Below are 23522 nucleotides of genomic sequence, written 5' to 3'. Positions count from 1 at the left end.
AAATCTGTATATTGCTTTGGGCAGGATGGCCATTTTGACGATATTAATTCTTCCTAGCCATGAGCATGGGATGAGTTTCCATTTATTAGTGTCCCCTTTAATTTCTCTTAAGAGTGACTTGTAGTTTTCAGAGTATAAGTCTTTCACTCCTTTGGTTAGGTTTATTCCTAGGTATTTTATTCTTTTTGATTGGTGTTGTCTTTTTATTATGGCCATCCTAGTGGGTATGCAGAGTAATTTCATATTTTTTCATTTGCATTGCCCTCATGAGTAATAATGTTGAGCATCTTTTCATGTGCCTATTGGCCATTTGTATATCACCTTCAGAGAAAAATCTATTCAAATTCTTTGACCATTTAAAAATTACATTCTCTTTTTATTGTTGAGTTATAACAGTTCTTTACGTATATTTTGGATAATAGACCCTTATCAGATATATGATTTGCGAGTATTTTCTCCCATTATGAGGGATGTCTTTCCACTTCCTTGATAATGTTTTTTCCCCAAAGGGGTGCTCCATTCCCGGGGATACGGCAATACCATGTTGATGCATGGAGGGGACAAAGCAAGCTCCTATTCCATCTCCCTCCTCCAAAAATCCATTTACTATATGTATCAGATAGTAAACTGATTAAGAACAGATATTACCCTTGGTCTTAGCCAGAAGGCCGAGAAGCAATTGCTAGTGTTCTTTGACGCACAGTTTTTAATTTTGATGAAGCCCTGTTAATCTACTTTTTGTTTTAGTTGCTTGTACTTTTTGGTGTCACATCCAAGAAACCATTGCCTAATCCAAAGTCATGCAGATTTATACCTATGTTCCTTTTAACATACAACTCTTGAATTTCTTTAAATTTACTCCTAGGTATTTCATTCTTTTAGATGCTATTGTTCTCTTTATTTTATTTTCTGATTGTTCACTGCTTCTATTTAGATGTTAAGCATAGATTTAAAAACTTTACTCTGTATTTATAAAAAGGAAAATAAAAGTGAATTCAGCTGTTAAGAATTCTTAACAGTTCTTCACATTAAAAATCCATCTCTTCTGAATCATTTTTTTAAATCAAAATTGTCAGTGGCTGTCTTTTCTGACAGTATCACCCTCTGTGCTAACAGTGAACTATTTCCTAAAACAATACTCTGCTGTTGCCAGAATTTTCTTTCAATTTACCAACAATTATTCTGCACATTTTAATGTAAACACTTTCCTATTTACCTATCTTATAGTTTTCATTCTCCTCCTCAATTAAATGCTTCTGGAAGTTAAACAGCTTCTCTTGAAAGACAACAGGAATTCCATGACAAATCAATGTTTGACATCTTAACAGAAATCCTGCATTATGTATGGATCAGTCACACCAATTCCTTGTTACTTCAAAATTTCTTTATTCTGAGGAATTTCTGTCTTTGGTTAGACACTTGGCATGTGATATGCAATCCTTTTGTATGTCACCAAACTTCATCTACTTGGAGGATTTTTTCCTTTCTTAGACATCTTTTTTTTCACAAGCACTTTGTGTTGTTTTACAAAAAAATATGAATTACAGTAGTTCCCATACTGTTTACTTCAGTAATGTGAAATTTATATCCTATGCTTTTCTATGAACAACTGTTAATTTTAAGGGAAAATTATACTGTATTGTTTTTGAAGCATTTTAAGCAGCATATAAAAAGAAGTAACCAAACTGATATCCATATGAATACCTATGATCAAGTTCATGCATGTGCATGCAAAACATGTCATAAATCCCTCTTGACCAGCTACAACTACATTACACATTGGTTCCAATAGTTCGAAATTTCACTGCACAAAATGGTGACCACCCCTTTTCTTGAGCATTGATCACACAAAGTTAACATGGTCCTTACACAATAGCTTAGTGTAACATTTTCCCTGTATTTGTGGGTTTATGATAGTGGCTAGTGAATAGCTCTTTAGGCATTCCTTAAAATTAGGATACATATTTTGACCACCTCTTCTTTTACTCATTGACTCCTTCTTCCCCTCCCCAAACTTCTTTTCCTTACAGAATTGGTGATCTCACTATTCACTTAACAATTCTCAAACGTACTGTCATTCTTGGCTCCTCCCACCCAACATTTTGCCTTCATTAAGTCCTAGATTTAACTTTCTGAAGATTTCTGTATGTGTTCTCTTTATCCCTTCTGCAAACCTCGTTCAGGCAACTGCTGTAACCTTTTTACTTGTTTCCCTACATCCATTTTACTTTCTTCAAAGTCATGTTTCACAGAGCTAGCTAACCATGTAATTAATTCCCTATGTAAAAGGTTTCAGTAGCTCCCTGCTGTGTATGACCAAGAACATAGTCTTCAAATTAATAAGACTTGATTTCAAGTCACAACCCCAATGTATTTTGATTACATTTGCCCATTTCTCTAGTCTTATTTCTTGCCTCAGCTCCCTGTACCTTGGGTGCTAATTCTCGCCCCTCTGCCTTTGTTCATGCTGTTCCTCTGCAGAGCCTCTTCTGGTTTCTAACTCCTTAAGTGTGCATATCTGCTGGGATTGGGTTTGGTGGTCATTTTCTCCCTGAAACTTCTCTAATTGCCCCCCAAACTATACATTCTGATTTGGTGTGGATATTCTTTGAGCCTCCATAATATCCTCTACTTACTATTCTCACTACACTTCTGCATTTTATCATAATTTCCAGTTTGTGTCTTATTTCCATCATATATTAAGTTTCCCATGGGCAAGAACTGGTTTTTAAATTTATCTTTTTATCACAATGCGTGGCACATAGAGGACACCCAGTAAATTGTGCTGAATGACTTACTAACATTTGTAGGAGAACCACCTGAAAACTTATAGTGTCCAGACTCTATATCAATACATTTAAAACAAAACTGATCTTTTTGCCATAAAACAAAATTCCATTTTCTGCTTCTGGTGACTAAGTTGTTTCTATTAGGACCTTCCACCCCTAGAAAGTTTTGTTCATTTAGACAAGTTCTCCCTGACCCATATCAATAAATTACTTTAAAAAGATGATTATTTACTTAGATTTTAACATACTTATTTTTAATCTATTATAATTTTACATTTTATGTATATATGTATATATGTAGTACTTTCTTTAGTTGACATTATATACATTAGTTGACATTACAACGATATTCAAGAATACTTTGGAATAATCACCTGTCATACTTCACCTTAACAGTTTTTTTGTTTATTTTCTTTTATAAGCATAGTTGCATAGCTACAATCACAGCGAACATAACCATTTCAGATCCTTCTGCACCATTTTTCCTTTTATTTTTAAATCAAGGCTTGCATTGAAGCCTCTTTTGGCTTCTTCGAGAGCACACCATCCTGCATGTTCCACAGTATTTTCCCACAGAAAAGTTGACGGAACAGAAGCATGAGCACCTGCACACGCCTTATCTCAGTTTGCCACCACTGACGTGTTGCAGCTGCTTCGCCTTGCTCATCTGGGCATGTTCCCTCCTCTTACTCCTGTGTCCACATGTTGTTTTCTCAGCCATTTGAAACTGTATGGCAGGTATCATGACCCTTCACCTCTAAATACACCAGCGTGTATCTCCTAGTGATAAAGATGTTTTCTTACAAAACCACATCATTATGACCCTCAGGAAGTTTAACATCAATACAGTATTACCTGATAATTTATTAATATTCAGATGTCTCCACTTGTCCAGTAATATCCTTAAAGCTTTTTCTTCTTTCTTTAGGTCCAGGACCCAATCAAGGATCACACTTTGCATTTACTTTTCAGCCACTTTGGTGTCCTTTCATATAGCAGAGTATCCCCCAACTTTTCTTTTTCTCTTACTTTTAACATATATTGAAAGAGCCCAAGCCATTTGTTTTGTTTAATGGCCAAAAATTTAATGAACAATTAGAAAATCTAATGTCGTATTCAGGGTAAACATTTTTGGCAAGAATACATTATAAAAGATCTTTCGCAGTGCATCTCATCAGGAGGTCACTGTTATTTATGAATATTGTCACACTTTAAAGATGACTTCTGTGTCCTTTTGACACTCCAGTAGTCTGTCAGAGCTTTCTCACTTTGTGGTAAAATAAGATGTTCTGTGTTACTTTGGTATATTTCATGATCACACATGGATCAGCTATTTCTTCAAGAAGCCCTGTTTCCTTATACTTGAAAATGATGTTAGAGACCATAATCTGGGTTTTAGGGGTAACTGTTTCTACTGAATTGGTCTGTTTCCAATCCTCTTCAATGGACAGAATTAGGACTGTACTTTAAAGAAAAAGAAAACTTACTTACTTTATAATTAAAAGATAAGATTCAAGATTTCTATGTACCTGATTTTATATTTTTATCTTTCTTATGATGATAATATTGGTTCCTAATTTATATGACCATAATTGCTTGCTTTTTCCTACTATACATTAATTTCAAATAACAGTATCTATTTTATTGTTAAAACATGGTAACTTACAGCTTAAGATTTCTTTGTAATTATCTAAGGAATATATCAGAGTCAGATTACTGTGCTTAAAGGTCATCTCAACTCTGTTCACATCCACTTTCATAGGTAACCATTATTAGTTTAATAAATTTCCATTGATAATTTAAATAAATTAAAATTCATGTCCCCCTTTTTTAGATAAAAGGTAACATACTATACACTATTTTGTACTTTGCTTTTTCACTTAACAGTATATCTTAGAAATCACTCACAGCATTGCATAGAGATCTAGTTCTCTTTTACAGCTGCATAGTGCTCCATTGTGAAACTATGTCACACATTTAGATTGTTTGGTCTTTTGCAATTACTGTATGACAATCTTTATTTAAAAGTGGTAAACACTATGTGACATATATACTTACACAATAAAGTTATTTACCACAATAAAGCCATAAATCTCTTTAAAATGTTAAGGGACAAAAATGAAGTAGAAATTTAGAGAGGCTATCCAAACCAGTTGAGTTTCTGGAGCACTTAACAAGAACCCCAGAAAGCAGATTTTGGCTTGAAATGGGTTTCTATGCTTAAATATTAAAAGGATGCTTGAAATATCTTTATCTTTTGATCCTAACATAGCATGATAAACATTTTAAATCTGAATGTAACAATCACTTTTCTCAGCACTGTTATATTTCCTGTATTTTACTAGTCAGCAAGTTATGAAGTTAAAATAGCTAGTCATCTTTTGGTATCTGTTTCCATTTTACAAGGAAAGAATAGGCTCAAAGAAGATTCCTTTCCCAAGGTCACACAGCTAACGAAGACATAGGCGCCCTCTTTCATCTCAGTGCAGTGCTTCCTGAATTGTCATTACTTAATTGCAGAATTATTTAATAAGTGTCTTCTGTGTGCTAGGCACTGGGAATATAATAATGAACACAACAAATTCCATGTCCTTTCTCAAAGATAATAAAGGAGAAAACCACACAATTATCATACAGCACAAGGTGAGCTAAAGTCAAAGGACTGTGGGAACAATAGAGAGGGGTTGTTTGAAACAATATATTAATATTCAGAAACATCTGATAGGTGGTTCAGCTTATATTTCTATAATTGTGTGAGCAGAACCTAAGCTTCCTCTCCATCTTCTTTGGAACCTGCACCCTAAGCTCTGGAGAGAACTTGTTTACCCCAGCTGTGGAAGCAGATCTGCCATTTCTCCTTCAATGGCCCACTGAAGTCCAGCATATGTGCAAAGTTCCTGATGCATTGTAGATGCTAAATAAGAGTGTATTTAGTAAGTTAATAAAGGTGCCCCAAATCAAGCTTTCCTACTAAATTGAAGCAGTTCTGCTTCTGTTGCCTTACTTTACCTATGGGTGGATTTCCTGATACTTAATGTGGCCTGGGCACTGTTACTGTTAGTTTTTATTATCCTTTACTGTCTGAACATGAACATATTCTCTGAAAAAGGTAAACTTTTTATGTTTGCAACGTGGTATCTTAAACTTCCATATTTGGAACTTTTATGAGAAGCACAAATAAGCCTCTGATGTTGTTTCCTTCCTACATATACAATAGTAATAGTATATTACACAGCAGGAATAGTATACACAGTGTAACAGTATAACTTCTTTCAGAACCAATTACAATGTGTGTGGGGCAGAAGGGGGCCCTCCATCCCCTATTCCAGACGCCAGTTGCAACCCCAGGCTTCTGACCTACGGGCTACAGATAGGAGTTTCCCACAACCTCCCCCTCAGGTTTGATTAATTTGCTAAAGCATCTCAGAGAACTCAGGAAAACACTTACCTTTACTAGTTTAGTAAAGGATACAAGTTAACAGCCAGATGAAGAGACACATAGGGCAAGGTCCCAAATGAAGGGGCTTCTATCTTCGTGGAGCTTGGGGCCTGGCTTGGTGGCACACGGGAGCGTTCTGGTTCCCCAAGCCCAGCTCTTCCTGACTGAGCATCAGGATATCCAAGAGAGCAATAAGCCCTTCTCAGGGGTTTTTGTGAGGGCTTCATTGCAGTCATAATTGACTAAATTTTTGGCCATTGGCTGATTCAACCTCCAGCCCTGCCCTTGCGTGGGGGTCCAAGTCTCTCACTAACATGACAAAACACCCATTTTACCTTTAAGACTGCAGTGCCTTTAGGAACTGTGAAGACCAGATATACCTGGGAAATACATATCTGGTCACCGAAGTGACCAGATATGTATTCTTTATGACTCATTATATCACAGCCTGTTTTTTTACGGGTACCATAGAAATTATGGAAGATGCAACATGTTGACATAGAGATCTTTGACTTTGTATTTAGGTATGTTTGCAATATGTTGTAAAGTGTTTAGTAAGTTTTTAATGGTTTTAGGATTTTTTGGTGTCATTCTTCAATAGCAATTAAATATTTATTATTTTATCTTAATTTTCAGGTAAAGAAAATACTCCCTCATTACTCGGTCTCTGTGGGTCTCTAACATCAGTGGCAAGTTACAAATCTCTAACAAGCCTAAAATCTAATGACTACCTTGCAAGTCCTACAACAGAGATGACAAGTCCAGGCCTAACTCCATCCTGAAAAATTTTATGTAAAAGCCAGAAGTTTTTTATGTTGCATATGTCCTACTTAAATAGTTTGCTGGCAGAACCTTTGGAATTTCTTATTGTTCTGGCACATGTCTGGAATTCTATTGCTTATATTAGAGAATTCAATCCATTCCATATAAGCCTGTGAGTGAAAAAAAAATGATCCTGCCATTTTCATTTGAAAATTCTTAAATTTGTCACTGAGAAAGAATAGGCTGGATAAAAATACTTTCATAGATTCTCTATATTAATAATCCATTGCAAATTGTACATACTAGCTGATTTTCATATATTTGAATGTATCATAATTGCCAGAGACTGGGTTCAAGCTTTTATTCTGGAGCATAAGTATTTTCTTCTGCTCGTTTAGTCAAGGATTAAATTTTCTAACCATGACTTGATTTCATTTTTCATTAATTTCTTCCTAGGTTCTAATATTTAAATGTCTTTTTAATATGAGGTGGTTTTCAGCAAGTTTCACAGGGGCTTATTCTGCTTTTCTTTAACAGTTATCATTTGGTTCAGCCTAACATTCCACTTAACATTTTATAAATTTTATAGGAATATTCCTTTAGGCAGTTACTTAATTTGTTCGGGCCATAGGGAAAGTACTTTACATCTTTTAGGTAAAATGAATAAATTTCTTATCTTTGTTTTCCCAAAATTTTCTTACAAGTTTACCAATTTAAAAATATCAAATATGCCTCAAAAGTAGGAAAACATTTAAAAATGTAGAAAAGATGCTAAAAAGTTATTTTATCAGGAAAGATTTCAACTTTGATTTCAGAAGCTTTTAAATAAGAAACAGTCGTGTAATACCATACTTCATATGCCTGACATGCAGTGTTTTTTCCTTGTGTACAGCAATGAATTATGTAATTTGTTTTATAGCTTCTATCATTAATTATGCCATAAACTCTTAAAAATGGATGTTAAAAATCACTACACTTCTACAGGCAAAAAAAGTTAGTTTTCTTTTTTAAAAAGCTATGAGTTATATTTGAAATCTTTCTGCAATTTTTGGAACTGTATCTTCTGTCCCTAAAAATTCCACCCTACTGAAAGAGAAAGTATATGAAATATATTTTCTATAGTAAGTAATATAAGGAAAACATCATCAGTTGTGCCAAAGAAGTTTTATACATTGTTTACATGAGGAGCCTACAATACTTACTGGGGACTTCATATGCTATTTTTGTTAATTAATAAAACACTACATTCAAACTTAGTAGCTTTGACATATAGGGATAACGTTCCTGCTAAAACCATTTATTGAAAGGAGGCAAGAACACTGAACTTAACCACGTTCACTCCTTGTTTCAGAAGTGTAGGAGTGCAGTGGTTCTCTGCAGCATTTAGAGCTTTACTCTCATAATTTGAAATTTAAGATAATAAATAGTAACAAGGCTAGTCCTATTTGTAAGACAGTTCAAAATGTCATTTCAAAGACAAAGGAGGCCTGGAAGCCCTTAAAATAAGTTATCTTAGGTGTACCAGAACATACGCAGAACTTAATTCTTTTGCTTTAGCACTTGTGGAAATGCAAATATTCTTGAGAAATGGTACCTTTAATCTACTCTTAATTGTGTATACCTTATTGTGACTGAGGCATCCAAAGCAATTTTTAATCAGCATGGGGGATGAAAAGTAGGTATAAAATGAGGACAGTGGAAACCTTGGGAGGAGGGAGTGGGAAATGATTAAAAGAGGGGAACTTCAAAAATTTGAAGGTGGCCTTAAGCACTATTGCTGCTTTCCAAGAATGATCTGAGTTTAAATGCTTTATCATTCATGGTCTGTTCTCTACTAAGTACCTTTATTATCCTTCTGTAATTTAAAAAAATCATTGTTAGATTTTTTCCATACATTTTTTTATAATATAGAAATTCAAGATTCCGTAATTGGTAAAATGTTTCAGATGTGACTGATTATACAGTACCGTGTGCATATGAACATGCTGCTAAATGTAGAGTTAAACATGACTTCTGAGGATCATGACTTTTCCTTTCTTGGAGCTCTTGGTATAAAAAGTGTCTGCTAATGTGAATTCAAGTCTCTAAATAGTTCATTTCATACTACTTATAGAGATTATTGGTTAATGCTTGCATGAGAAAACAATGTATGTTTCAATCTTTAATTTTAGGTGGTAGTGTTTATTGTTCTACACCCTCCCCAAAACAGAATGCTGAATTATATGCTAATATTTCCATGTGTATTTTGTTGCCTTGAATACCTGTTGCATGTGTATTAAACATTTTGTACCATGCATTAATAGTCTTATTTCCTTGCCAAAAAGTTGATTCAAGTTGTACACTGAACTTTTGTTTCAACACATGTGGTAAATGTATATTACTTAACACCTAAAACACTAATATGGAAACAGTTTGGGAGAAATCCTTATTTCAACTTACATAAAATTGCTTTTTATTTAAAAAAAATAACATGATTTGCTGAAGAATATATAACATCTATTGAAGTGGTAAAGTACAGTAGTGGTTCTGGCAGCTACTTATATAATATAATAGCTATGTTTGTTTTCTCACCTGTAAAATGGAAACATCACGATCTTCCCGACACCTGTGTGGACATCAGGATGATGTCAGCATTAAATGAAATACGTGTAAGTTCTTAAGAGGTAAATGCCAAACACAAGCTACTATTACGATTGACAGAAACCTTAAGAATGCAAGTAAACTGAGTCAGTTTTTATTTAAGTCATCTTTATTAGATGTACATATATGATTTCAAGTGGTTAAAATATATCTCAAATTTACAGCTTGCAGAAATTCTTTGTTAAAGTTCCTATCATTAGTTTTGATAAATGAAATCTTACTCGATTATCTCTGAAATGTTACATGACTGCTTTGAACAACAGGGCTCTTAAGTTTTTTTTAGTTAGTTCTCTTTGCTCTTCCGTAAGCAAAGCAGCTTCTATTTAGCTTTAGCATTTATTCTTTTTAAATTATAGAAAGGGGGAGATGAAATTATATCAATGCCATTATGGTACCTTTTAAAAGTATACTTTACTCCAAACCAAAACTTTTAGATAGTTTTAAATAGGTCACCTTATTGTAAATTCCATTTTCTATTCTGCCAATTATATTTCAAAAAACCAACTAAAAAGTTTCACTATATAACACTCGGCCTTACTAGATAGACACATTCTGGTGCTTTTGTTCTGTGCTGTGCTAAACTATCCTATCTTGTTTTCTTTCAGTGAAAAAAAAAAAAATACTGGTCTTGAAAAACTGACCAGCCACCCCAACTCTAGAGCTTTGTCAGAAATACTTCTTTGGTTTCCTGCTGCTTTCTTGTCCCTCCTTCAGTGCACAAGGCCCCTGACTACATTTCCAATCTGATCTCCTACCACGTGGCCATGTATACAGCCTTTGCTCAGGGCTTAAGGTCTAAGTTCCCCCGCCTGGTTGAGACTCCTACCTCCAGGGTATGTTTAACTGAGTCACCTGTCTTAATAGTAGTGGCATTTCCTGTTCCCTCCCTCTCTGTGCCAGGCTGAGTGGGGAAATCCTCCCCATTCCCCTTACTACCTTTGTATACCTCTGTCAATCACAGCTCTGAAGGCTCCTTGTGGCCAATGACAGTAACTGAAATGTTTTATCATTTCCAGTGTTTTGTATACTACCTACTACATAAAAGGTCTGAATAAGTGTTGCATGATAGATTAAAATATGAGAGCATAATTTATTTTAGAAGTTTATTTTGGAAAATATTTCAAAAGTGAACTTCAAAACTAAACTTTTCCACATCCCTGGAATTTGTGCCTAGGAAAAGTGAGGGAAAGATTTAAACAAGTCATTGGTTAAATAAGTATAGTAAATAGTTTTTCCTAGAAATAACTCCATATCTATTTTTTTAAGTCAAATGTGTATTACATGAAAGGTAGCAAACACATAATACTTGGGCTAGACATTGCTTTAAAAATTTACACATAAAAAATTGCATGTTAGAAAATTTAACAGTAATTTAAACTGTTTCCTTTCAGAAATATTACCAAGAATACAATTTCTAGCCCAAACCATTTTCAATTGCTACTAATTTTTTTAACAAAAATAATACTTCTTTAATGATTAAGTATAGAGAAAGCTTTAATTCAGTATTCTTTTCACCCAAATCTCATATAATGTATGTTAGGAAAAATACCAGAGAGTTAGATTTATTTAAATTATTGTAGTCACAAATAATATAATAAGAGTTTTCTACAAGTGCAGTCAGTTTTAAGGAGAGGGGGCTTTCCTGCCTGGTAGTTGACAAGTAATATTAAGCTAAAATATGTGACTGACTTTTTTTGAGAGCAGAGTATAAATTTTTTTGCCTTTTTCTACCAGTTTTACCAAAAAGAAACATAGCAGAACCAAGGTAAATTTAAATTTAGTATCATTAAACGGCAGTGCTCAAGATAAACTTTCACATATGTATATATACATATTTAGCTTGAAGCACAGTGGTAATTTTAAAGACATTTTAATGAATATAAAAGAAAATATGTTTTTATAGATATTTATGTTGCTAATTTAAGATAAACACAGGTTACATTACAAATCCTTTACAGTTTATTTCTAATGAAACATACAAACTCTTCTACTTTAATACAAAATACATTAATTCCTCTTCAACACCTACAGATTTATAACCTAAATATATTACTCTATTTAGGGGAAAAAAAAGCTTCACATTTTCATAAAATACACATGGATTGCAATAAAGTGCTTCTTTAAATAGGTTATATACATCCTGAGAAAATCAAATATTAAAAAAAGCCACTTCTTGTTCTGCATCATATCCTTTTTGTTTCATTCCTATAGTCATAAGCTACATTACTTAGGCCATTAGCTTGTAGTGACTGAAAGCTATTTCTTCAAGGAAACTGCTGCCTCTTTAGTCTTTTGGGTCTAGTCTCTTCAGAATGTCCTGATGTAAAACAAGGAACATTTTGGAAATATTTTGTGACTGATACTGTATTCTAGAGAACTCCACAAAGTGGTACTTGGATTATAAGACGGCTGGCACCGGAGGCCCTTCCTACAGTGAAACATTATTTTTACTAGTCTAAATACAATGTGGTTTTCCACTGTACAACCAAGTTTGAATGAAGTGAACATTTAATACAGTCAGTAAGAACTCCCTCTCTTGCAGAAACAGATAACACAGTATCTTTAGTCATCAAAACCCGCAGTATCAACATTACACAAAGGATTATACTTTGGTTCATAAGGATAAAACAGCCATACCTTTGACTAGAGAAATCCTAATACACGTGGAGCCTTAAAATAGTAATGGGGGTGCTTAACAAAAAATTGTAACACATTTGGTTTAAAGACAACAACTGATAGGTAATATTTGGTAAATGTGAATAGTTATTTAAAGACTTGCTTTCTGTATCTACTCTACTGAAATATTTAAATATACGTATATGATTTAAATGTGTGTAAAAGGTTTCGCCATTTTTCTTCTGGACTCTGCACATCATCCAGCACACAATTCAGAATGTCCTGATGTATCTGACACACTCCCAACAAGACTAAGTTACACCAAAACCTATTATATTACCTACAGATTACTGCTTGTAGAGGTAAGGAATAATTTTTCTTTACAAGAATGCTCGGGGTTGTGATTTCTGGAATATCTTTTTCAGTATCTCAAAAATTAGGATAACATTTATTTCAAAATTAGGATTATGATTTAAAGGCAAAGTAGAAATTACTATTCATTTAAATTATAGAAAAGAAAAGATATAAAATCACTGTAACATAATGGTGAAAAAGGTTCTTGCCTGTGAATCTCCATCTTACTATCTGACTTTCGGTTGTTGTTTCAAGTTGACGGAGCATCACTAGTGTTCCTGTCTTTGAGCATTTTGTTTTTGGAAAAAAGCCTTTCCAAACTCATATGTGCTGATCATAATGGCACAAGCAGGAGCAATTTTAATTAAACGGGGTATGAAGCCTGAAAAGAGAATAGAAAAAAATTAGAGCAAACTTTACCTAATTTTTAAAAATGTAATTTATTTGGTTTCATTCTGATAACAATCAAATGAAATGACATATCAGTGCTATGTCAAAGGACATGCCCAACTGCTCTAATCCCAACCTCCGCACTTAAATTCCATTTACTTTATATGGAAATATTATTGGTAGTAAATATTTTCAATTTATAAAATATATTACAACCTGTAAAATTATTAAACTGAAAGCAAAAAATTTTTAAGCTGAAAGCAAAGATGTTTAGGAGGCAATCATGAATGTGGAATGTTTTCAGAATTTTCCTGTTGAAAGTTAATTTACGGTGATAGATATAAAAATAAAAGTAATCATTTTAGTCAGTATGTTGAAGCAAACATTTTTACCTGAAAATAACCCAGGAAATCCATTCTTAGCAACAATGTTCTTCATTATAGTCCAGGTTGACATATGCAAAGGCACAGAAACTAAATGTTAAAATAAATGATGCTATTAATAAATTAATAATTTCTAATTCAGATAATACACATAAAATACTGTTTATGGCTTTTGGGGTATATATCATTTCATTATAATAAGAACAGAACTATTAACCTACAGAGCTATTTTAAATCTTATTTTTAATAGTTGGTTTAAAAAGAATTAGAAAAAGGCTCTAAGTTTAAAGTTGTATAGGACTGAATGCAATCAAGGAAGAATACAAAAAAGGCTTCTTCTGAATAGATAATACTTGTTTCCTAAGTGTGGTGGTGAGTATCCAATATACTTTTCTCTATGCTTTAAAAATGTTTCATAATGAAATTTTTAAAAAATGTATAGAAATCTTTATGGGGTTCCCAGTGCCAAAGAGAAACCCTGATAATTTTCATTAAATTTTTATTGCACACATTAAAAATTAAAATAAAAATTTTTATTGCACACATTAAAAATTTAAATAAAAATTTTTTTCTCTTAAAAGAGATTCTGAGGGAAATAGTTCTTCTCCCTAGGAAGTTCCTAGTTTATTAAAACCTTTCTAAATAGATGTGACAGTCTTATCAAGTTCTGTCCCCTCCAAAGGGCAGATTTATCCTTTAACTAATAGTAATATCTTACTTATTTACAACCACTCAAATAATCTGAAACATAGTAAAAAAACTGATTTAAGAAAACACCAAAAACAGGTGTCACTGATATTCAAACATAAAGCTGCTCATACACAAAATTCACATACCTTCATTTTACACAATGGTTCTAAGCAGCTGGCTTAGTCCACAAAGCACTAGATGCAATAAGTTAAAAAAAAAAAGTCTGCTAAGAACTAGGCATACTACCACGTGAACACTGACAGCTGCAGCATGCTACAGATTTCAAAGTCTTGAGACTAGCTGGATGGTGGCAAACACTCCTAAACTGCCCTCACTGGTTTCTGAGAGCTACATGATAAACTCTACAATAATCAGTGTGTGCACTGATGGCAACTCTTTGAGTTATTATGAAAGATTAAAGCATGTACTATGAAGCATGCCTAGGAAAAAAGAAAGAGAAGGATATCTTTCAAAAATTGCTTTTAAGGTTTTACTTAATGAAGCAGGGCTCATTACCTCAAATTTCATTTATAGAAAATACCAGATTCTCTGACCATAAAGATAAATGAGGCTTGTTATTTATCTTAGAACCTATACATATAGGTTAAATATATATACCATAATAACTATAGGAACCCAACAGAGTACACTAATTCTAAAACCAAGAACAAAGTATTTATGAATGAAAGTTAACTTTCTAAGAAAGTCAGTAACAAAACTTTATATTACAAGTTAGCAACTTCTTCATATTTAAATTATTTCATTTAAATTTTGGAAACTACTGGTGAAAGAAAAGAGACCAAGTATTCACGTATTTCTAATCTTATAGAACTCAAGCCCCAAACTGGTCTCCATTTTAATAGTTAGGTGAAATTAAAAGAGAATGGACAGAAAGTTATTAACTGAAGGAGAGCCATGGTAGAGGTCTCATGGAATCTCTAAAGTATCTCCTGCCTACAGTTCCAATATTGAAGATATTCCTACAGGTAAAAAGCAACTTCTCACATTGTAAGGAAACACTAGTCAATTATTAAATATTTCAAGCACAGACAATAGAATATTCATTTGCTGACCATCCAAATTTATCAAATCCTAACAACTGTATGTTTCAGATCAAAGCCCCCTGTGTATTCCCTCCCAATCTTAATTCTTCCTCTCTCCTCAGAGGTAACCACTCTCTTGCCTTTTATTCTGTCACATGTGGTTTAAACTTTTACTACGTATGGATATATCCATAAGTTATATACATTTTTGTTTTTCATGCTCTTAAACTTTATATAAAATGACTGTAAGTGTGCATTTACTCTTGTAATGTGCTTTTAGGATTACCTATGTTGGCAAGTGCAGCTATGTTTCATTTTAATTGCTGTTTGTTACTGCATTTTATTAATTGTTCCAATTTACCTATTTCCTTGTCATGGGGCAGTTAGGTGGTTTTCTAACTTTTGGGGATTAAGAATCCTTCAGCAAATATCCTCATATGTATGCAGAAGTTTCTTCAGGGCACACTCTAGGAGTGGAATAGCTTGTTCAAAGACCATTTCTTGATACTGCCAATTTCCCAAAGCAGCTGTTGCAAATTTACTCTCTCATCTGGATGGCATCAGAGTTCCCAGTGCTCCACATCCTCCCAGCAATCCAGTGCCTATAAAAAGGCTTCTCACTGCTTTGCTGTTCTAGTTGGCATTTTCCTCATTCCTACTGAGCATTTTTTCACAAGTTTATTTGCCACATATAACTATTTTAAAATGATTTTTTACTGGGAGTATTTAAAAATATGAAATACATTCAGAGAAAAAAAGTTTAATCTGTGGAAAGTTTACTCTGTGGATCTGACCCTGGTCTAAAAAGCTGAAACCTGAGATTAAATTTTTAAAAATTAAATAGTGCTCTCATAAATGAGGTGAATTTACCTCCAGACAGGATATGCACTCACTACATCCTAACATGCATTTCCTCCACTAGAGTGTGAACTCTTGAGGGATTTGTCTGCTGCCTCATTTGCCTGTTTGGACCACTACGGTGCCTGCACAGAGCAGGCAGTGATGAGCAGTCCACTAATGGATGAAGGATGGGAGAAATGCTCTAAGTGCACTGACAAAGAGATTGTATTCTTGCACAGAACTGACCATCATTCTACATGTAACATTCCTCCTTATTTTCTTTTTTGCTTAGAGATAAGGGATTTGGTATAGCTGAGTTATGGAATGAAGGAAGCCACTTCTAAACAAAGCTAATTTACTTCTTTAGATAAATAATATATGATAAAAATGAGAAAAAATATGGCTTATCACTCAAATCAGAAGTGCACTTTGCCACTTCTGGCAAATAGAAACATCTTGCCAAATATAGCTGGCTCATAGCTGAAGCAGAATAAAAGGCACAAGTGACCAATGATAATCATATAAAATTAAAATCCATGGCTAACTGAAAGTTTTTTCTTTGGGGTTTAATGGAAACAGTAATTAGAATAACATTAATTATAAACATTAATTAGAAAAAAGCAGTGATAGGTAAGAGTTAAATCTAATGAAATAAGATGCCACCGATGCCAGTCTCAATGAGGAGGTACAATCACTTAGGGAACATTTTCAAAATATACAGGACAGAGCCTTAGATCTATTAAGTGAGAGTCCACTGTGGGTGGTGCTCAGCTTTAGATAAAGTCACCCCAGGTGATTCCAGTGATTCTTTACCTAGTTAGGTGGCTCCCAAACTTGAATGACCATCAGAGTCTGCTTGCAGAGATCCCCATCTTCTCCCTCACTGTCACCAGGACCGTGACCATGACAGCCACCTCACTGACACAGTCATCAGTCGTTTCTCATAAATCACCCCAGAGAGCATTCCCACTATCTTAAACAGGTCACTTAACAAAAGAAACAGGAATTCTGATGAGTTGGAAGGAAGAATGAAACAATAATTTTGAACTATCGAGGGAGAACAGATAGGGGTTAGGCAGCCAAATGGAAGTGGAAGAACCCTGAGGATAAACTTTAATCACCTCCCAGGTTGTAGTTAGCTCCAACAGAGAGGACTAGGACTTGGGGAAGTCATTCCCCAAAGTTGTCACTAATATTCATCAGATTCAGTTTCAGAGGTCTGTAATCAATGTTGCTTTTGACATACCTATTTTATTTTGCATGCATAATATTCTGGTGGTTAGAACTAAGCTTATCATAAGGTTTACATGACACAATTTTGTAATGGATAATTTCCAGTGGTTTTTCTAAGCTTTTATGGATAACAAATAATGATGTGGAAGCCACTACAAATGGAAGCTAGTAAGCATACACTTTTGTTCTAGAAGAAATTAAAGTTATAAAGAAGTAAAAATAGATGAAAAATAGGTAGAAAAAACATCAAAATAAAGGAAGCTTAAAAAAAGAGTAAAATGTCGTGCATAGTAATGAAACAAAACACACCAAAAGAAAAAGGATTCCCAGTAATTTCCTATCCTTTACCCCAATTTCCCAGATATACTTGAAAGAATGCTTATATAATGTAATCTTCTATACAGCAGGTATGAAACTTAACTGATGGCAGGCAAAATTCATAGACTTGAAGATTTCTTAAATTTTTTGTTTGGGTTTAAAGTATTTTTTTCTGGGTATTCCATTCTGACAGTAAACTTTCAGTTAAATAAAGAGTAAGGCAGCAGAAGAAAGGTATTCCTAATTTAGTATGTAGAAAGAAAAAATTTTTATAACATCTTGAAAATGTTTTTAAATTAAACTTACTTTTTTGATTTTCATATATCCAAAGTTGTGTCTGCTTTTGTGTTTTTACAACATCAAATGGCAAAGTTGCAACAGCTGCAAACTATCAAAAAGTAAAATTGATTAATTTAAATCTAGCTTTTAATTTTTCCTAAAATGTTTTTACATTCTTCTAATTAGCACATTACCCAATATGGATAATAATGAAAATGAAAATTAAACTGACTCTTAAAATGAAATCAGGTGTATTTACAGAGATGCTTTTATTAAAGAAAAATAGGTACATGTCTTATACATTTTTCCCAAAATTCAGGAGTAAATTAAAAAAACCTCAGCAATGTTCCCCTACTTTTCTGACTAGTGGTAAGGTCAGAATTCTGACCAGACCATTCTGGCTCCAAAACCAGTATCACAGGTTCTGATGCTCCTGTGTGTTTCATTATTTCTTTACACATGAAGTATGCTTATTTTAAAGAACTTCTCAAGCATCTAGTAAGCATTTAAATTTTTCTAACAAATGTTGTAAAAATAAATAGAATAAGCTAAATTTAAATAAATAAGACAGACTTTGAACTTTTAAACTCTACGTTTTATGGGTTTCAACATATTTATCAAAAATAGTTGCAAGAGTTCACAAATCACATTTTTAAAAACTCATAATTAATCAGTAATTATTTCCATAATGATACGTTTAAGTAAGGAAGATTTTTTAAAAGAATAATTTAATTCCCCTAAGAATATCTAACAATTTTTAACAGCCATGAAAAATCAAACCTGGTCTCCATTTCTTGCTTCCCAGCTCACATTTGGCCAATATGTTCATAAAATGTTCCTCAGAATCACTTAAATTGTATTTCATCCTGACAAAGTTGATTTAAGTTCTTACAATGTAATCAAAGATCTCAGGGAAGATAAAATCAATTATTGTTTCTCCATCTCCACAATCTAGCATGTAGTAGCAGAAGACAGCAATGATATATAAGCCTCTTTGACAGTATCTAGAATGATGTTGTGTAGGCTATTCTGTTTGGTGACAGAAAGCCTGGACAGTCAACCTCACCTGCTTTTTCTGTTGCAGACAAATTTTCATCTGAAAAAAGTAAAAAAGCAGTATCTTCTAGATTTAGATTTCTTGTAAATAAATTTTCTATGTTAAGTAGAAATAGTAAATAGAGAACCTTCTTCCATATTACTGGAAAGCAGGTACAATATCCTGAAGCCCTTATTCAACATTGTTTTATAAATAAGTAAATAAGCATTTATTTTTAAGTATGGAATTGTTTCTGTAATTTAAACTGTTATGAATTCCTAAATAATATTTGCTTTTCTTCATTCATGCAGGATCAAAACATACATTAAACACTTAGATTACAATTAATCCCTTCACAAATAAGAGGGATAAAAGATTTTGCTGGTTTTATAACTACTTAAATTGCTAAAAAAAGAAAAGGAAGTAATTTTTCTTTTGCCTTATACTTTTACTTATAACCCATTAGGCTTCCCCTTGACAGGTCTCAGACTTAGGAATATTCATATCTAAGTTTTGAACTCAGTCATCCTCAGTTTTCTGATACAATGGTTTTCTGCAGGTCTCCATGCCTTCACTATTCTCCTTCACTCTTGTTTTTCATTTAGTTCCAATATACCTATAGTATCTCACTGGAAGTCATCACAAATCCATAAGTATATGGGTGTACAAAAACTTTGTGGCCAAAATCTGCAAAAAAGAAATCCATTACATGACTTTTCATTAGGTGGAGGGATGGGAAAAGGTAAATGCTCTATTACTTAAAAATGGTGATCTGAGATTGTATATAATCTGATGATAAATACGAGATGACACTCCATGAAATATTACCTAACCAAATCTACTGGTATTTCATGAACAAATTGCCAAATATGTTATAAGCAATAAAGTATTATTTAATCTGCTATCATAACTAATGATCTACCAATGCAAAAGTTTTTCAGAAAAAAAAGTATTTGTTATTTAATAAAAATAGACACAAAGTACCTTTTAAAATATTTCAGTGATTAATAATTTATTTCCTCAAATGAGAATAGTAAATACTTAGCAAAGTTTTAAAGCAGTATAGCCCAAAAGTGTTACCTCAATAGACATGAAATGCCATATAATATTTTGTTCTGTTTTAATAAGGCAATTATCATTATTCTGGAGTATTAACAAGAATGAACTTACAGAACCAGACAATGCCCCTGAAGTAAAGCTGACCATAAATGTTGGTTCATATAAACCAGATTTTGCACACAACCACTTCTTTAAAACTTCATAGTTATACCAGTACATTGCTATAAAAAGAGAATGAAAGTATTAACACATATTTATAAATTAAATGGTGACTTTAAAGAAAATATTTATGAGATTATATGTTAAAGGAAAAGAGAAATTCTAATATTGACACACACTGCTTTTTGCTTGGACACATAGTAGGTGATATTTTTTAAAAAACCCACCAAATTCTACATGATATGGTAGCAATATTGTAAACAAACAAAAAACCCCATATGCATCAGTGAAGTAGGACTTTAATTTTAAAACCTCACAAGGACAGTAGGAGAAAGAATAAGTACAGTCCAATCTCCAGGAATAAAAACCCTAAAAAATGCAACCGAAGCCAGAAGTATTTCATAAAAGTTCATGTGCTATGACTAAGCCAGGTTACCTGAGAAATGCAAGGGTAGTAAATAAACCCATTAGATGCTATATACATTACAGAACCATAGGATGATCCTATAGTTCATCTTAAAATGATGGAAAAGCATTTCATTAAATTCAACACACTTTCACTTACAACAAATAAATGCATTTCTTGGAGACTTAGGGATAAAAGTGAACTTTAACTTGATAGAGGGTATGCATCAGGAACGAATAGCAAAAATAAATATTACTGGTGAAACAACAGAACTGTTTCCTTCAGAATGAAGAAAATTATAGGGATACAACATTATCATTGCTACTATTCAAAACTACTAGGCAGCACAGTAAGAAAAAAGCTGTAATGATTAAAAATAAACAAAATAGTTATAATTTACATATTAGAGTCTACATGGAAAACCCAAATATAAGCAGATTAGAATTTGATAGCAGTGTTTTAAAAGCTAATAGAAGAAAATGAACTGTAACACTGCACTAGCCCAAAAGATTTAGAAAACATTTTTAAAAAAGCTTTTAAAATAGCTATCAAAAGCTGATAGGGGGAGGATGTTCCTGTAAATAAATGTAAACAACAAAAAATGTATATAACCTTTAAGAAGAAAATCTTAAATCTCTACTAAAATACTTTAAAAATAAGGTAACATTGATATTTTTTATAATGCACTAGTAATTTAAGACAAAACTGTGGTATCAGCACAGTGCTAGTTAAACGGGCCAGTGAGACAGATCCATGCTCACATGGACATGTGAGATGATAGCAAAGTCCCTGGAGCAAGTATGGTCACTCAGTAAATGGTGCTGGGCTACCTCTACCCACATGAAGCAGAAAGGAAATTGAGTACAATGTAATTGATTTAAAATTAATATATAAATAAGACAAAGCTACCTAAAATTGAGCAGATACTAAGAAAAATCTTACCTGAGAATGGTACATCTCTAAGGACAGTAGGAGCCCAGCCTCTCCAAAGGGAAATCCAACCATCTTCAGATACTTTCTTGCTGAGAAATCGATGCAGTTCTTCGTAAGAAAACTTCTTATACTGCATCTTGGTTCTAATCAATTCTAAAGGACTTATCACAGTTACTGCAACAACTAATACAAACAAGCAATTATAAGAAAACAAAAATAAAGCCATGTACTATGCAAAAATATAGGTAAAATTAATATCTCATGCACTGTATATTTTAAACTTTTATTCTGAAATGTCTGCAAACCTTAGAAGCTAATAAATATCTAATAATGCCAACATATTGGCATAGATTTTTTTTACCATGATAAAGATATTTCTGAAAAGTCTGTTTTCATATACCTTATTTTTTCTAGTTTTAACTCTTAAGAGCAGCTGCAGAAATGTTATACATTAACCAGGACTACTACAAATCTCATTCCCACTGCACAGAGAAAAATGTCCTCCCACATAGAGGTAAATTTCTTTCTGTCTTAACTCTGAATCTCTAAGCCCACAGGAAAATGATCCAAGACTGTGGCATCAATTTGACATCAAACTATGTCATCCTAAAATCTAGAATCTAAAGACTAAAATTAAAAATCTAAATTCTCTCCAAAAGTAAACAGGGATGGGCAGATTCCATCTCATTCTAATGGCAATCACAATATCATGACTTCCAGAGTAGATATATTAACAAATAAGTACAAATTACAATACAAATATATCTTACCAATACTCTGTATTTTATACACGTCCACTGTGAATGTCAAAATTTTAAAAGGCTTAAACAAAAATCAAAATACAGTAAATTACTTACATCTGGCTACAATTCCAGCAATAACTGGTATGTAGCTTTCATTTTCTCCCAACTTAGATCTCAGAAGAGCAGTTAATTGATCATAGCAGGTAAAATAAATAACTGTGGCAGGAACTGCCATCACTCTGTTAAAAACACACAAATGAAAAGATGTACAAAATCATCAAAAGGTTTAAACATATTCTTAAATTATTATTAAGTATAAGCTAATATCCTTACATTTTACACAAGCTGAAAACCACAATAAATCAGCCCATGAGATCAATTACCCTTTTATTTTAAAAATAATTAGTGTTTGGAGCCAAGATGGTGGCGTGAGTAGAGCAGCGGAAATCTTCTCCCAAAACCATATATATCTATGAAAATATAACAAAGACAACTCTTCCTAGAATAAAGACCAGAGGACACAGGACAATATCCAGACCACATCCAAACCTGCAAGAACCCAGCGCCTCGCAAAGGGGGTAAGATACAAGCCCCAGTACGGCGGGACCCGAGAGCCCATCCCCCGAGCTCCTGGCAGGAGGAGAGGAGTCAGCAGGGAGGGAGAAGGAGCCCAGGACTGCTGAACACCCAGCCCCAGCCATCTGGACCAGAGCGCAGACACAGTGCATGCGTGGAACCCTAGATACTAGGGAAACAGGGCAGCAAGAATGGTGAGCGGGTACTGGAGGCAGGCGCCGGAGGACAAAAGAAAAGCGAGCAGCCATTTTTTCTTCCTATAGTGAGTGCTTTTTGGAAGTCTTAAAGGGACAGGGACCCCAATAGTAAGGAAACAGGGCAGCAAGACCTGAGGTGAGCAGGTATATCAGAGTCCAGCACCAGACAAAAAAAGAAAAGCGAGCGGCCATTTTGTTGTTGATGTTTTGCTGTGGTGAGTCTTTTTGGAAGCCTTAAAGGGATAGGGACCCCAATACTAGGGAAGCAGGGAAGCAAGACCAGCAAGCGGGTATCGGAGGCTGGCGCCGGAGAACAAAAGAAAAGCGAGTGGCCATTTTTTTTGTTGTTGTTGTTTTGTTTTGGCGAGTGCTTTTTGGAAGTCTTAAAGGGATAGGGACCCCAATACTAGGGAAACAGGGCAGCAAGACCGGTGAGCGGGTGCCTGAGGCTGGCGCTGGAGAATAAAGAAAAACGAGTGGCCATTTTTTTTTTTTGTGGTCATTTTGTTTTGGCGGGAGCTTTTTGGAAGTCTTAAAGGGGCACGGCGGTACACTTACTCCAGACGTAGGGAACCAGGGGATCTCTGGGCACTCTAATCCCCTGGGCTGCAGGGAACACAGAGGCCCCTTACGGAGA

General features: G+C 33.8%; 2 protein-coding genes and 1 pseudogene across 12 annotated transcripts in view; 1 reads left to right on the top strand and 2 right to left on the bottom strand.

Moving 5' to 3' along the window:
* The window catches only part of RUNDC3B (RUN domain containing 3B), a 180677-nt gene extending 172743 nt beyond the window's left edge, over positions 1-7934 (top strand). For all 6 annotated transcript variants that reach the window (XM_036990695.2, XM_036990696.2, XM_036990694.2 and 3 more), the window contains one exon: positions 6865-7934. In XM_036990695.2, the coding sequence (XP_036846590.1) occupies positions 6865-7010 (146 nt within the window). In that variant the 3' untranslated portion in view covers positions 7011-7934. The remainder of the gene's footprint in view (positions 1-6864) is intronic.
* Positions 507-680, bottom strand: LOC118966984 (U2 spliceosomal RNA; annotated as a pseudogene).
* A 1765-nt stretch (positions 7935-9699) lies between the features above and the next one.
* Positions 9700-23522, bottom strand: part of SLC25A40 (solute carrier family 25 member 40) — a 54048-nt gene continuing 40225 nt past the window's right edge. For 4 of the 6 annotated variants that reach the window (XM_017667595.3, XM_036990714.2, XM_036990711.2 and 1 more), the window contains 6 exons: positions 22227-22351; positions 21379-21552; positions 19983-20092; positions 17804-17885; positions 13383-13463; positions 9700-12982 (listed from right to left, as the gene is read on the bottom strand). In XM_017667595.3, the coding sequence (XP_017523084.2) occupies positions 12870-12982; positions 13383-13463; positions 17804-17885; positions 19983-20092; positions 21379-21552; positions 22227-22351 (685 nt within the window). In that variant the 3' untranslated portion in view covers positions 9700-12869. The remainder of the gene's footprint in view (positions 12983-13382; positions 13464-17803; positions 17886-19982; positions 20093-21378; positions 21553-22226; positions 22352-23522) is intronic. The other 2 variants (XM_036990709.2, XM_036990710.2) reach the window with 1 other exon arrangement.

Source organism: Manis javanica, chromosome 6 (genome assembly GCF_040802235.1).
Source record: "Manis javanica isolate MJ-LG chromosome 6, MJ_LKY, whole genome shotgun sequence".
Taxonomy (NCBI): domain Eukaryota; kingdom Metazoa; phylum Chordata; class Mammalia; order Pholidota; family Manidae; genus Manis; species Manis javanica.
This window is presented reverse-complemented; position numbering and strand designations above follow the sequence as displayed.